This window comes from Symphalangus syndactylus, chromosome 3 (assembly GCF_028878055.3).
Source record: "Symphalangus syndactylus isolate Jambi chromosome 3, NHGRI_mSymSyn1-v2.1_pri, whole genome shotgun sequence".
NCBI lineage: Eukaryota > Metazoa > Chordata > Mammalia > Primates > Hylobatidae > Symphalangus > Symphalangus syndactylus.
Genome location: NC_072425.2, coordinates 128,647,110 through 128,662,004, shown reverse-complemented (window position 1 = coordinate 128,662,004; position 14,895 = coordinate 128,647,110). Strand labels below are relative to the sequence as shown.

At 43.9% G+C, this 14,895-nt stretch overlaps 1 protein-coding gene across 2 annotated transcripts in view; it reads right to left on the bottom strand.

Annotated features, from left to right (window-relative positions):
• Positions 1 to 14,895, bottom strand: part of SIK2 (salt inducible kinase 2) — a 132,943-nt gene that overhangs the window by 7,651 nt on the left and 110,397 nt on the right. For both annotated transcript variants that reach the window (XM_055273048.2, XM_055273051.2), the window contains 6 exons: positions 10,053 to 10,217; positions 3,159 to 3,387; positions 2,401 to 2,685; positions 2,105 to 2,268; positions 1,236 to 1,346; positions 419 to 510 (listed from right to left, as the gene is read on the bottom strand). In XM_055273048.2, the coding sequence (XP_055129023.1) occupies positions 419 to 510; positions 1,236 to 1,346; positions 2,105 to 2,268; positions 2,401 to 2,685; positions 3,159 to 3,387; positions 10,053 to 10,217 (1,046 nt within the window). The remainder of the gene's footprint in view (positions 1 to 418; positions 511 to 1,235; positions 1,347 to 2,104; positions 2,269 to 2,400; positions 2,686 to 3,158; positions 3,388 to 10,052; positions 10,218 to 14,895) is intronic.

Sequence of the window (14,895 nt, the reverse complement as noted above, 5' to 3'; positions counted from 1 at the left end):
TGCAAGTGTCTGCAGTTGATGGATTGATTAGGGTAGGTCTACCTTGGCCAAGCTGCTTCTACTAGCGAGGCCGTGGGCACACATGATAGTAAGGGAGGACCGAAGGCTCCTGTGCCGCCTACCCCACCTCCATACTTTGGGCCACTGACTGAAAGCTTGGAGCTAGTCATACCCCAAAGAGGAAACGCTAGAAGAAAAGGAAAACAAAGTACACCGTAGGGCTGCCAGTGCCTGACAGGACCATCCTCCATGGATACTGAGATATCCTCTTAGTCATCATGCTCAGAGGGCCTGTGACACATGCAGAAAACCTATTTTCCTAGTAGTGGCAAATGTGAGAGGGAAAGGACAACACATTCAGTGTTCTCAAGGCTTCCAGAAAAGGAAGCAACTTCTTTGGCCAAAGTCCCCTTCTCACCTATGTTCCTGCAGCTGCTGCTCAAGGCTCCGCGGTGGTTCTTTGCAATAAAGCTGACAGGTGTTCTGGGCCTTTGACAGAAGGCTGGGTTTCTGGAAGAGCAGAAAAACAACATGAGCGTGACAATGTGCTGTCACCTAGGATGCAGTCATCAGATGTGCTTCTGCCTGCAGGATGAATCCAACTGTATTCTACAGAATCCACATGGGGTGAAGGGACTGACATTTACTCCCTGAGGCCCTGAAAGAGCATCGGGCCTGCAGGCCTGGGCCATCTCTGACCTCACCTACTTCCTTTTTCCACTCCATTTCCAAAAGTCCACTAGGACTGTGAGGCTCATGGACATTAAAAAGCAATGAGAAAGGTGGAGTTAGATCTTGAGAGCAAAGGCCCCAGCACCCGCTGAATGAATGATTCATCCTTTATGGGATCTATGCTTTATCACTTTTTTAAGATTTTTATGCACCAACATAGAAAGCCCATGTAGAAATTCTGCAGACTTAAGGTTTTCATTTTATTCGTTACTCATTAAGAGGAATACAATTAGAAAGAAAGAAGCCAGGTCTCCCGTTCCCACCCCTCAGTGGCATATCCTTTCGTGGGGCTTGAGGACAAAGCCTTTCCCACCACCAACACACAGCATAAAGCTAAACCTGAACACGTTTCTAGAAACTGCAAGTACAGAGTCAGAGCTACTTGCCTATAAGGAATCAAGCAGCTACCCTAAATAAATGCCAGGCAAAACAGGTTTCTGCTTTGCAGAAGAACAGATCCTGGATGAGCAGAGTGAGGTGGACTCGCAAGGAGAAGGACCCACCTGGAGTCTGTGCTGCAGGTACTGGGTCTCCAGGCTCTGCCGTGGGGACAGCTGGGGATGCACGCTGGCAGGGAGAGTGGAGACGCTTTCCTGCTGCTGAGAAACCTCCTCCTGAGGAGCAAGGGGGTGGAAACAATTTTCAATTCCCCATGGGGAAAAACGTCTCAGTTCTTAGCTGAAGCACCTTTGCAAATGTCCAAGAGGAATTCCAACTCCATTGACTTATTAATACTCAAAGCTTTTACAGAGCCAGTAGGCTGAGGGCTCATTACTCTGCAGAACATTTATGCATGTATTATCTCTAGTTAACAATTACCTAGTCAGTACTAGAGCAAAGGCTCTTGGTGTCACCAGGAGGCCATGGCCTTCATGTGGGCCTTGAACTATAATCCTCTTGGATGCACTGAAAATAGGCTCAAAATAAAATCAGGTAAGTAGCAGTATTTATTGTATTTTTAGTATGAATAATCCACTTGTAATATTTACTAAAGTGATACCACATCAAAAGTGTGGTGAGAGGCTTCTCATTTGGGTGTAGTTCATTATTTTTCATTTGTGTGTGTGTGGCGGGAGAAGGGGAGTTCAAGGGCGACTGTAAGAGGTCACTCATCTGTACTCTGCCCTGTGAGCCAAAAACAGCTTGAGAGTGTCCAGGCCTCCATCTGGTATTGATCACTTGGAAGCAGCATGGATGGGTTGAACCCGTCAGTGGCAGGTGGCAATAACAAGGCAAAGAAGCTGTGGGTTTTCCCAAAGAACCTGTTTGCTCCAGGACTGGAGGAAATCCTCTAAGTGAAAATGACCATCTTCAGGACAAACTCACACCTCATCCTCACAGAGCCATTGAGGGAAGGGCCCAAGGTACCCACCTGAGGGCAGCTGCTAGCAAGGTCCTGGAGCTGAGGAGCCGCTGGTGCCAGGTTAGGGTCCGCCTCTGGTCCTATTTGTTCATACAGCAACTGCACTTTGTTCAACTCTAGAATTCCTTTGGTTCTAGCCAGATTCTGAAGATGTTGTCTAAATGCTACAATTCCTGAAAGAAAGCACCAAGACCAAACAGTTTAAAATACAAGGCCTTTCAGTGACCACAGGTGACTACACCAACTTGGCAAGAAACCGCTCTCCTACGACGCAAGTTTCAAACAGCAGAGGAGGAAGTGCTCACCCTGGGTGAGGGAGGTATCTGATGCTCTGCGGCCCTCTCTGAAGCTCACTGGAGACCTGTTGTGGACCTCTCGTTTCTGGGAGCTCAGAGCCTGCATGGCTGGGTTGGTGGGTCTCAGGCTTATGAAGGGAGATGTCATGCGGGGTGAGGGCTGATTGGCTAACATGATGTCCTTAAGGGAAGGGTTGTCTTCCAGAAAGTTCAGGTCCCTCTGAACAGACCCCATATCATACTCAGAGTCCACACTGTCAAGGGAGGGGCTGTCATTCATGGAGAAAATTTTCCCTTTAAGAGAAAACAGAACAGATAAAACCAACAGCAGTAGCATCTTCTTGGAACATAGGGTACAAAGCATAACCAGCTTGAGTCTTGACAGCTACCATGTCCTTAATTTCCAATCAAAGCATCTTTTTAGAGCCCTTTTACTGGCCAATTTAGTCATCTTCAAGTTTAGTGGGGAAAACACTCCAGAAGTGGCATCTGTAAGATCTCAGCAGTCCAAAAGAGCCAGAGTCCCTGATCAATCACGTGGCACCCAGATGAATCCTGGGGACTATGGGAGCCAACTCAGAGACATTTCAATTCACCTTTGATAGCTGCTGCTAGGCTGTGTCTGCTATACCTGCTGAATCTGCTCCATAAAGGAATAAGCTATCGACTCAATTTTAGGAGTTGGCTGGCATCATGACCACTTGTTGGCGATTGGAGTATGAGATGATACCATGAAGGCTCAAGCTAGTATTACTCCTCTACTGTACCTGCCCCAGGCATCACGACCAGTTGATTGGTCACTTCTGACAGAGTGTGCCGTCTCTGCCCGCTGCGTGTGGACTGAAATGCCTCAAAGGCATGAGCGGGGTCTTCCTCGGCCTCTCCTTCTGTCTCCAGCCCTTCGTCAATGGAGGTCTCCATCATGTTGCTGGGCAGTGACTGGCATCCCTTCCGCACCAGGACAGGAGGCACAGGGTCAAGCAGACAGCCATTGACCTAAACGCCAGGGGAGAGAGGAACTCAGTTTCTGCACTGCTTAGACAGAAAAATCCACAGAGGAAAACATGTCAAGACTTGTGGCAAACTAGAAATTAAGTAAAATGTTTAAACATGCACATATTTATTATGCATGACAACACATAGATTAGAAGTGAAGGCAAGTCAACTGCAGGACTCAGAGAGAGACAGAAGCCCATGACGACCCAAACTGGCACTGCTGCCCAGGTTTCTCTGAGTCATCATTATTACAATAAACAACTTTTTTAGTGGTTTCCAGAAGAACAGGGGTATATTAGTTTGAGGCCTCCCAGTTATTTTTTTTTTTCAAGTAAGGGAAATGAAGAGGGAGAAGATGAATTTTTTTTTTTTTTTTAACTACATGGCTCATTGCAAAAAAAAAAAAAAGGTAGTCACCAAGATTCTTCTTTTTTTCAACCATAAACATACTGGAAGGTTTTAGAAAGACTTTTATGTTCATAATTCAAGTACCTGACCATTTGATTTAGTCTTTAATTGGTTCTATTGCCTGGGGAATGGAAAGTAAGAATTCTATATAGACAGACTGATACCACAAAAAGGATTGAAAAAAATTCAAATGGCAGACAGCCAAAGCCTTCCATTGTCGAATAACAAAGGGCTCACTGGCCCAAAATTCCAGCAGAGGCTAATAAGCCCCAGTGCACTGAATTCTGTTTTCTCCAGCAACATATACGTTATCGATGGTTCCTATCCCACAGGGGTGAGCGCAGCACAGCTCCCCACAAGCACTGGCCCTTCCCATGCAGTTGCCATGCAAACTGCCTAATGGCAGGCAGAACAGCATACTGGCGGGGGGTTGTGGTTGCAAGTTCTGGCTGGTAAAGGCCCCTGTGAGGAGGTAATTATTTACCTCATTACCTTAACTATTCCCCCGTGGAAATCAATCCATTTTCTCCTATGAATAGCTGCTCAGGAACAGCCAGTCATCAGACGCTGAGTTCCAAGCAGTACGTTCACCTGGAAAACACTGGGTAGCGCTACTGTTTCCTTTGGAAGCAGAAGCTCATGTATGTGAGAGGTGGTGTGGGGTTTCCCTTTGCCAGACACACAGGAAACTTTCCTCTTATGGCAGCCAATCTGAAGGCGCTGCGAGGCCCTTTATTTGGAGAAGGAGACTAGGGTGACTCAGATCTTTGTTTGCTGCAGGGAGGGGAAGGTTATTCCATAAAATCCATTCTGGGCTATAGCCCTCACTCGGGTAAGGTGGCTAATGCATTACAAGGTTTTAAAGTGATGAGCGGTCATTTAAGAGGAAGAGTGGTAAATGCTTCCTTTCCACACTGGCCAACCTTCCCCATGGCAACAGAAAGCAAAACTCTGAAACCTGGCCAGCAACTCTTGCTTTCTCCTGGGTCCTTCCCCAGATAAACTTTCCTTTTTGACTAAACTTAATAGTTTTCTTGCAAGAAAGAATGGCTGTTTGAGAACTTATATTCATACCTCTAAGCTCCTTAACTCTCTACTAATCCAATTTTCTAAAACTAGCCAAGAATGGTTTAGAAATGAATAAGCCAACAGAGAAAAGAAGATCATTAAGTAATTATCTATTGAGCATCCTTACACTTAACGGCCTCCGTCAAAATTTTACCAGACATTTCTTATAGGATAAGCCATATAAGCAGGTTCTTTTTTTTTTCTTCAATTTTTAAGTTCCAGGGTACATGTGCAGGATGTGCAGGTTTGTTACATAGGTAAATGTGTGTCATGGTGGTTTGCTGCACCTATCAACCCATCACCTAGGTATTAAGCCCCGCATGCATCAGCTATTCTTCCTGATGCTCTCCCTCCCACTGCCCCCACCAACAGGCCCCAGTGTGTGTTGTTCCCCTCCATGTGTCCATTCAACTCCTACTTATAAGTGAGAACATGTGGTGTTTGGTTTTCTGTTCAGCTGAGGATAATGGCTTCTAGCTCCATTCATGTCCCTGCAAAGGACATGATCTCATTCCTTTCTATGGCCACACAGTATTCCATGGTGTATATGTACCACATTTTGTTTATCCAGTCTATCACTGATGGGCATTTGGGTTGATTCCATGTCTTTGCTATTGTGAATAGAGCTGCAATGAGCAGACTCGTGCATGTATCTTTATAATAGAATGATTTACATTCCTTTGGGTATATACCCAGTAATGGGATTGCTGGGTCAAATGGTATTTCTGCCTCTAGATCCTTGAGGAATTGCCACAGTCTTCCACAATGGTTGAACTAATTTACACTCCCACCAACAGTGTAAAAGCGTTCCTTTCTCTCCACAACCAGGCCAGTATCTGTTGTTCTTGACTTTTTAATAATTGCCATTCTGACTGGCATGAGATAGTATCTCATTGTGGTTTTGATTTGCATTTCTCTAATGATCAGTGATGTTGAGCTTTTTTTTTTTTTTTTTTTTTTTTTTTTTTTTTTTTTGAGATGGAGTCTTGCTCTGTCGCCCAGGCTCTGGAGTGCAGTGGTGCGATCTCGGCTCACTGCAAGCTCCACCTCCCGGGTTCACGCCATTCTCCTGCCTCAGCCTCCTCAGTAGCTGAGATTACAGGCACGCACCACCATGCCTGGCTAATTTTTGTATTTTTAGTAGAGTTGGGGTTTTGCCATGTTGGCCAGGCTGTTCTTGAACTCCTGACCTCAGGTGATCCACCCAGCCTCCCAAAGTGCTGGGATTATAGGCGTGAGCCACCGCACCTGGCCAGATGTGTATCCTTTTCAGACCTTGTGTGTACTACCTTTGTCATAAAAAAAGTTATTAAAAATGTAAGTAGACACAAAACACCTCCACTGTATCTGCATTTTCAGGGTTTACCCTCACAGTTCCCTTCTGCTATCCAGCTATGAAGGGGATAATTCAGAAAATCCTTTTATTATATTTCAAATAAAAATGCTAAAAATGGGCTGGGCATGGTGGCTCATGCCTGTAATCCCAGTACTTTGGGAGGCCAAGGCGGGCAGATCACCTGAGGGCAGGAGTTCGAGACCAGCCTGACCAACATGGCAAAAACCCCATCTCTACTAAAAGTACAAAACTTAGCTGGGTGTGGTGGTAGGCGCCTGTAGTCCCAGCTACTCCGGAGTCTGAGGCAGGAGAATCGCTTGAACCCGGGGGGCGGAGGTTGCAATAAGCTGAGATCATGTCACTACACTCTAGCCTGGGTGGCAAGAGTGATACTCCATCTCAAAAAAAAAAATAAAATAAAAATGACTCAAGTTTGTGTGTATATGTATGTATACAAAATTCCTTATTAAAAAGAGATACTTGAAGGAGATTTATTCTACAGGGTTTATGCATCTGCCCTCCCATATGGCCCCCATGTCACCTGTGGATCTCAGTTCCTGTTTGGAGCACCTGATCCAACCATTCTTATCTAGAGTTGGGCGACTATCTCAGAAAGGCAATATTTTTTTGAAACTGCAAACCAAAGTTTCCATTCAGACTCCCTAAGGGATTTTACTGACAGTTTGAAGCACTGAAGATTTCTGGGAGGGAAGGAGAGCTGAAGTCTCTTTGAGATGCACAATACCTGTCCCCAGTTGAGAGGAGAAATGCAAGTATCAATACACGCAGCTATGAAGCATCAATCAGAAAACAACAAATGCGTGTTACAGTAAATGCACATGAGGCAGTCTCAATAAAAAGGGAACTGTGTCTCTGATAGTTTTTCTGTGTGTGCGTGTGCACTTATTTATGGGCCCCAAGAAAGAGGTCTTAGGGAGGGAAGAGGGATAAGCATTTTTGCTGACATAAATAAAACGGTCCACAAAGAAGCCCGGAGGATGTCTATGGCCTGGCTGAGTGCCAGCGTGGCATTGCCAGTGTGGGTGACCAGCTCCAGCGTGGCACTGCTCTTCCTACAAATGCAAATATACCATCTAGCTCCTGTCTATATCTTTTGCAAAATCATTCATTTCCTGCCTGTTTTCTGGTTACAGTAACAATCACAAGCTTTAAAAATAGCTTGCCCTATATAATACAGCAGTCAGTACCCAATCTGTGTTTTAGGCCTGATGCTCTCACAGACAAGCCTTTAGTCAACTGCATTTTAATTCTTTTGAGGGAATTACATCTTTAAAATAAATGAATAATGCTGCCTTAATTTATGTCTAAATTTCTGAGTGGGACTGCAGTAGCAACCACAGGCAGAGAAGAAAGACTGCCCCCAGGCAGTGGACTCATCCTTAGGGGCCCAGACACTAAATCCTTTTGGTCAACAACTCAGCTCAACACCGCCTTGTGACAGCCTCGCACTGAGCTGCCTGCTGTGGGCTACACTTGGCTGAACTCATGGTTGGCCTTCTTGAATCTGCCCTGCCTTTAGTTCTCCATTTCTGATAATGGCTCTCACCCTCCATCTAAGCTCAAAATCTTGTTACTGGTTTGGACTTCTCCTTAGACCTTAATATTCTATCAATTTGATCTGCACCATCTCATTTCTATCATCCCCTCCCCTCCAGGTTCATGGCCACTATTCTAATTCAGGCCCCATCACCTCCCTCCTGGACACATGCTCTAACGTGTCTTCCTGGTCACCAGTTTCTCCCCTGCACTGGGGCACACACAGTGATATGCAGGCTAACTTTCTGATGTGCAACATGGATCCAAGAGCTTCCTTGCTCAAATATCTTCAGCAGTTTCCTACTCCCCTAACAACTGTTCCTTCAGTTGTTTCAACTGATACCAAACCCTATCCCCATATTGAAAGCACTCGCTTAGGGAAAACATCTAAATTTCTTGGCTTGCCATTCAACGCTAACCTCCTCCACCTTTATTTCACACAGTTTCCCTGCATGTGCCCTTCTCCTCAGACCATCTGAACCCTTCTCTACGGAGATGGACTTAGGCTTCCCTAGTACTTGCTTTTTTAGTCTTGTCTCCACTGTAGACATCACTCCCCACCCCCGGTTTCCAGCCACCTGTCCTGGGTCTACCCGCTTTTCAATCCCCAGTTCTGACAGTTAAACCGGACTTTCCTGATCAAACAGCTAAAAGCAACTCCCCCTGCCTCATTCTGATTTATACTTCCTTAAAGGACTGATCATATTTTATCTTTTTTTTTTTGAGATGCAGTCTTGAACTGTCACCTGGGCTGGCATGCAATGGCACGATCTCGGCTCACTGCAACCTCCACCTCCTGGGTTCAAGCAATTCTCTTGCCTCAACCTCCTGAGTAGCTGGGATTACAGGTGCCCGCAACCTCCCCCAGCTAATTTTTGTATTTTTAGTAGAGACGGAGTTTCGCCATGTTGGCCACGCTGGTCTTGAACTCCTGACCTCATGATCCGTCCGCCTTGGCCTCCCAAAGTGCTGGGATTACAGGCGTAAGCCATTGTGCCCGGCCCATATTTTATCTTTTATCAATTTATTCAGCACCTGGCGCTGTCTTTCAGTACGTATAATGTTTCTTCTGTTAGGCTATAGTGGACTCTGAGAGGCAGAGTTCATGTCTCACTCATCTTTTTATTACCTAAAGAGGCTAAAAAGACAGGAAACCATTATTTATTGAGTATCTATAATCTGTCCCAAACCTCACACACATTATCTCAATTAATCCTCATAATAGTCTCATAAAGTTGGTGTTCTCATTTTGTATAAGAGAAAACTGAGGTTCAAAGAGTTTTGTTACGTGGCTCAAGTTCACACTAAGAGGAGGTCTATTTCGAACACGCTCCAAGACCTGTGTTTTCTATGACACTCTAGTACCCATTATTATGATCTTCTATACATCGCTTATGCTACGTATATATAATACACATTGGAAGTTAAAGAAACATCCATGAATGAGAGAAGCTGTCATCTTCTGTATCCTAAATGCCAACTTCATTCCACACACTTTTATTTTTATTAATTTATTAATTTTTTGAGATGGAGTCTCACTCTGTCACCCAGGCTGGAGTGTGGTGCTGCGATCTCGGCTCACTGCAACCTCGGCCCCCTGGGCTCAAGCCATTCTTGTGCCTCAGCCTCCTGAGTAGCTCGGATTACAGGTGTGTACCACCACGCGTGGCTAATTTTTTATATTTTAGTAGAGATGGAGTTTCACCATGTTGCCCAAGGTGGTCTGGAACTCCTGAGCTCAGGCAATCTGCCTGCCTTGGCCTCCCAAAGTGCTGGGATTACAGGCTTGAGCCACTGTGCCTGGCCCAGCACACTAACTTTTAAACATTTCCAAATTGGACAAAAAGACATGAATAACTGATCACAAAAGATGGCCCATCATTTTGTACCTGAGGTACCTATGCAGAAGAGCGGCAATAGTAATCAAAGCCCAATTTGGCATGAAAGTTAATTTTTTTGTTTTCAGCATTAATTTGTTAGGGAAAAAACAAACAAACCAACCAAACACTTGTGAGAGATCTGGAAACTTGAAAAGAGAAGGAATTAGTGAGGGAGAAAGATGGGGAGGGCTTTTCAGAAGTCCACGAGGTCTGACAAATTACGTAATGGTCATAATGATAAACACTGACAAGAGTTGAGCCTGGACACTGTTCTTAAGTTTTTCTCCACAAAAGCATCACTCCTGAGTGACTTAAGGAAATGATAAAGTTCAGTAAAGCCAAAGTACAACACTTGTGGACCAAACTGAAATCTCTCACCAAACTGCCAGTTCCGAGACTCTCAAACATAGCCGTACCTTTGGAGTGTCCACACACTCTTCTTCCATGAATGCAGCTTCCGCCTGACAGCCAGATGCTGGAAATGAAAAGGCCTCCACGTTGGATGCCTGGGGGAGGAGGGCAGATCGCAGCAGCCTCATGTTTGGTGAATGCATGGTCATTGGGAGCCCCACAGTCTGTGCCTGTAAATATGGCAAGAACAGACAGTTTGGGAACATGAATACCTTCTCTATAAATACACAAAGTTCTAAGAATAAAATAATTCTTCCTGTGGCAATTAAAGAATGAATATTTATTTATTGGAAACTCCAGAAAGATTTTGTGAAATATATATATGGTGCAGGCAGTGATCTGAAGCAGACTCAACAATCGGTTACTCTGAAAGAGGTTGTACAGAATTTCATTTCTGCCTCATGAGGGGATGCTTGACTTTCATGCAGGTGACAAGAAAGCGAGCTTTTGTGAGGAATCAAGAATGTTCCTCGTTCAATTCAACAAACATATTTGTCTCTTCCTTTAAATATAACACCCAGACAGATAAAGAATAGAAAAATCCTAGGAGCTCAAAATTAAACCAGGGACAGATATATACACACCCACAAGTAACTACAACACAAGGGACGCTGGAGTCAGTGCTGTGTCTCTGCCTGCCCTACCTGCCTTTTTGGTGTAGGTGAGATGGTATATATTTATTGGTAAGGGTGTATGCGAAGAGGAAGAAAGAGAAGCAGCAGTCACATGGGGTGACAGGAACATCTTCCTTCCTTCAAGGAGAGGCACAGCCTGGACTCAGCCTGCTGTCCCAGTGGAAGGAGAGACGCTTACTGTAAGCTATGTTTTTGAAGTCAACCCACTATAGAAAGCTCCTGATGGTTTGAAGTCTGTTCTCACGTCTCCTTTGTTAACTACTCCAGGGAAACAAGCATTACAAATGCTTCTTTTAAGAAACCATTTAAGGCCAGGCGCGGTGGCTCATGCCTGTAATCCCAGCACTTTGGGAGGCCGAGGCAGGTGGATCATGAGATCAGGAGATCGAGACCATCCTGGCTAACATGGTGAAACCCCGTCTCTACTAAAAATACAAAAAAAAAATTAGCTGGGCGTGGTGGCAGGTGCCTGTAGTCCCAGCTACTTGGGAGGCTGAGGCAGGAGAATGGTGTGAACCCGGGAGGCGGAGCTTGCAGTGAGCCGAGATCGCGCCACTGCACTCCAGCCTGGGCGACAGAGCAAGACTGTCTCAAAAAAAACAAAAACAAAAACAAAAAATCATTTAAAAGAGAATTTTTCCTTATGACAATTGGCAAAGATTGATTTTAAAGATGAAGCTGCTGAATGATCCTTTCATCACCATCCCTTCAAAACTACCAGAATAATTTATTAGATGTGTTTTGAATACAACAGGCACTGCACCACATCTGAGAAAACAATCATCATACTAGACTATGAAAGGCAGAAGGACAGCCTAAATTTTTCCGGCTATAGTTATTTCAAGGGATACAAGATGGTGAATTTTAAATTCAAACAAATCAAAGGGACAAAATGGTATGAGATTCTAGCTTCTCCTCTCCTGAGACCTGAGTTTGATTCCTGGCTCCATCACTTACAAATTGTGTGATCTTAATCAGGTTTCCTAACTTCTTTGAAACTTACCTTCTTCAACTGTGAGAGCACAATGCCAACTTCACAGTGAAGTCAGGACTGTAAAAGGTAACATGCAATGTCCTTAACTCAGAAACATTAATTCCTCCTTTCCCCTTCTTCCTAAAGCCTCCAAATGATCACAAGAATGTAAGAATTAGACTGCAAAATGAATGCAGTCTCGTTCTCAAATACTAATGGTTCCTAGTTAGAATCTCGGATTGATGATTTTCAAGGATGGGGGGATATGTTAGAAATATATTTTATATTTGAATATACTCTGAATATATTTTCAACATACTTTATATTTGGTATATTCCAATATTAATATCATTGGCTATACTGTATAAGATAAAGTAGCATTAGCAAAGTGTCAGAATGGTATGGATGCCCCAAAACAAACAAACAAGTAAACAACTGCATACCATTCACAGTGTGATAAAGAAATAGCTTTCCTTGTGTTGTCATTCCCCAAGCTTATGTTCTGTGCCACTTCTGAGGTTAAACAACTTTTTCCTTTCAAATATCAGGCATTTAAATTATCCAGCTACTATGTAAAATTTTTATCTAGTCAATATGTAAAATTTACACTTCCCACTAAAGTATATTTGCTACATTCTTCTTACCCCCATCAATAGCTTTTCAATCAAAGGATAAAACTGAAGAATTGATTTCTACTTCCCAACTTTATTAGACTGCTCCTTCTCTATGAAAGTAGTCTAAATTATCAGGGCAACACATGACCGAGGGTGCTGTATGGAAATGAGATGCCCATGCCCTAAATACGACATGCTGCTCCGTCCCTGACTCTCACTAGCTCGGATGCTTTAAATGGCCAGACGGTGCTGTGCCAGACCAAGCGTAGCACATTGTCCTTGACAGTGTTCACATCCGACCTGGACTACTACAACTGACTGTGAACTCGGTTAGAGGAATAAAGGATAGGATCAAGGAATAACGCTTTTTGTTATGACAATCACTTCCTAGGAAATATGGTGGGTTTTAGGAGTCTTGTGATCACTGAGGGGACTAAAGGAGTCTTTTTGGAACAAGAGAGGGTATAAATATACAGACAGCATGCTCAGCATCACACAGCTGATTAGCAACTATTAAATAAATAGACGGTCATTATACCAAGGAAGCAGATATTATCAAGATATTCTTTTTTTTTTTAATTATTATACTTTAGGTTTTAGGGTACATGTGCACAATGTGCGGGTTTGTTACATATGTATCCATGTGCCATGTTGGTTTGCTGCACCCATTAACTCGTCATTTAGCATTAGGTGTATCTCCTAATGCTGTCCCTCCCCCCTCCCCCCACCCCACAACAGTCCCCAGAGTGTGATGTTCCCCTTCCTGTGTCCATGAGTTCTCATTGTTCAGTTCCCACCTATGAGTGAGAACATGCAGTGTTTGGTTTTTTTGTCCCTGCGATAGTTTACTGAGAATGATGGTTTCCAGCTTCATCCATGTCCCTACAAGGGACATGAACTCATCATTTTTTGTGGCTGCATAGTATTCCATGGTGTATATGTGCCACATTTTCTTAATCCAGTCTATTGTTGTTGGACATTTGGGTTTGTTCCAAGTCTTTGCTATTGTGAATAGTGCCGCAATAAACATACATGTGCGTGTGTCTTTATAGCAGCATGATTTATAGTCCTTTGGGTATATACCCAGTAATGGGATGGCTGGGTCAAATGGTATTTCTAGTTCTAGATCCCTGAGGAATCGCCACACTGACTTCCACAATGGTTGAACTAGTTTACAGTCCCACCAACAGTGTAAAAGTGTTCTTATTTCTCCACATCCTCTCCAGCACCTGTTGTTTCCTGACTTTTTAATGATGGCCATTCTAACTGGTGTGAGATGGTATCTCACTGTGGTTTTGATTTGCATTTCTCTGATGGCCAGTGATGATGAGCATTTTTTCATATGTTTTTTGGCTGCATAAATGTCTTCTTTTGGGAAGTGTCTGTTCATGTCCTTTGCCCACTTTTTGATGGGGTTGTTTGTTTTTTTCTTGTAAATTTGTTTTGAGTTCATTGTAGATAAGATATTCTTTAAGAGTGTCAATACACAATGATTATGTCCAACCAATTGTGATCACTCTTTAGAACACACGTTTAGTGCTTTGAATCTCTCCTTTGGACTTTGTGCTTTCCAGAACCATTAAAATGAAAATAATGTTCTTTCCTATGGGAAAATCGTTACTATTCCAATAGGCAAATACTTGTTATGACCTGAACTGTGTCCTGCCAAAATTCACAAGTTGAGCTCTTCACCACTAATGTGGCTATATCTGGAGACAGGGCCTTGAAGAAGGTAATTAAGGTTAAATGAGGTCCTGAGGTTGGGGTCCTGATCCCACACAGCAGATGTCCTTATAAGAGGAGGGAGAGACACCAGCGATCTTTCTCTCCACACTTGCACAAAGAAAAAAGCCAGTGAAAAGACAGCCAGCTACAAGCCAAGAAGACAGGCCTCACCAGGTAGCAACCCTCATGGCACCCTCATCCTGATTTCCAGCCTCCCGAACTGTGAGAAAATAATTTCCGTTGTTTAAGCCACTAGGTCTGCGGTATTTTGTTATGGCAGCCCTAGCAAACAGGCACAACCTGTTGTGAAGGGCAACCTCTAAACAGTAATTAAAGAATTGGAGGTGATTGTTTCATTCTTGTTTGTTTCCAGCTGATGGAAACTTGCAGTGGAAGGACTGTTAAAAACGAGTGGTTAGGCCAGGTGTGGTGGCTCACTAATTATGTGACCTTCATCAGGTCCTGCAATCCCAACACTTTGGGAGGCCACGGTAGGAGGATTACTTGAGCCCAGGAGTTCGAGACCAGCCTAGGCAACATAGCAAGACCCTATCTTCACAAAAAAATAAAAAAAAAATTAGCTGGGTGTGGTGGCATGCACTTGTGGTCCCAGTTACTTGGGAAGCTGAGGTGGGAGAATCGCCTGAGCCCAGGAGGTTGAGGCTAAAGTGAGCTGTGATTGCCACTGTGCTCTGGCCTTGGTGACGCAGCGAGATCCCATCTCAAAAACAAAACCTCCCCCAAAACCCTGCCAAAACTAGTGGTTAGAATGTATGAGAAAAAGATATGACATATTTTTTCTAAATAGTCTGAACTCAATTAGATCTAATACTTCCTGCATGTTATACAGCAAACATAAGCACTCCAAATCTAGGATGGGAATCCCACTGTTGTCTAAATA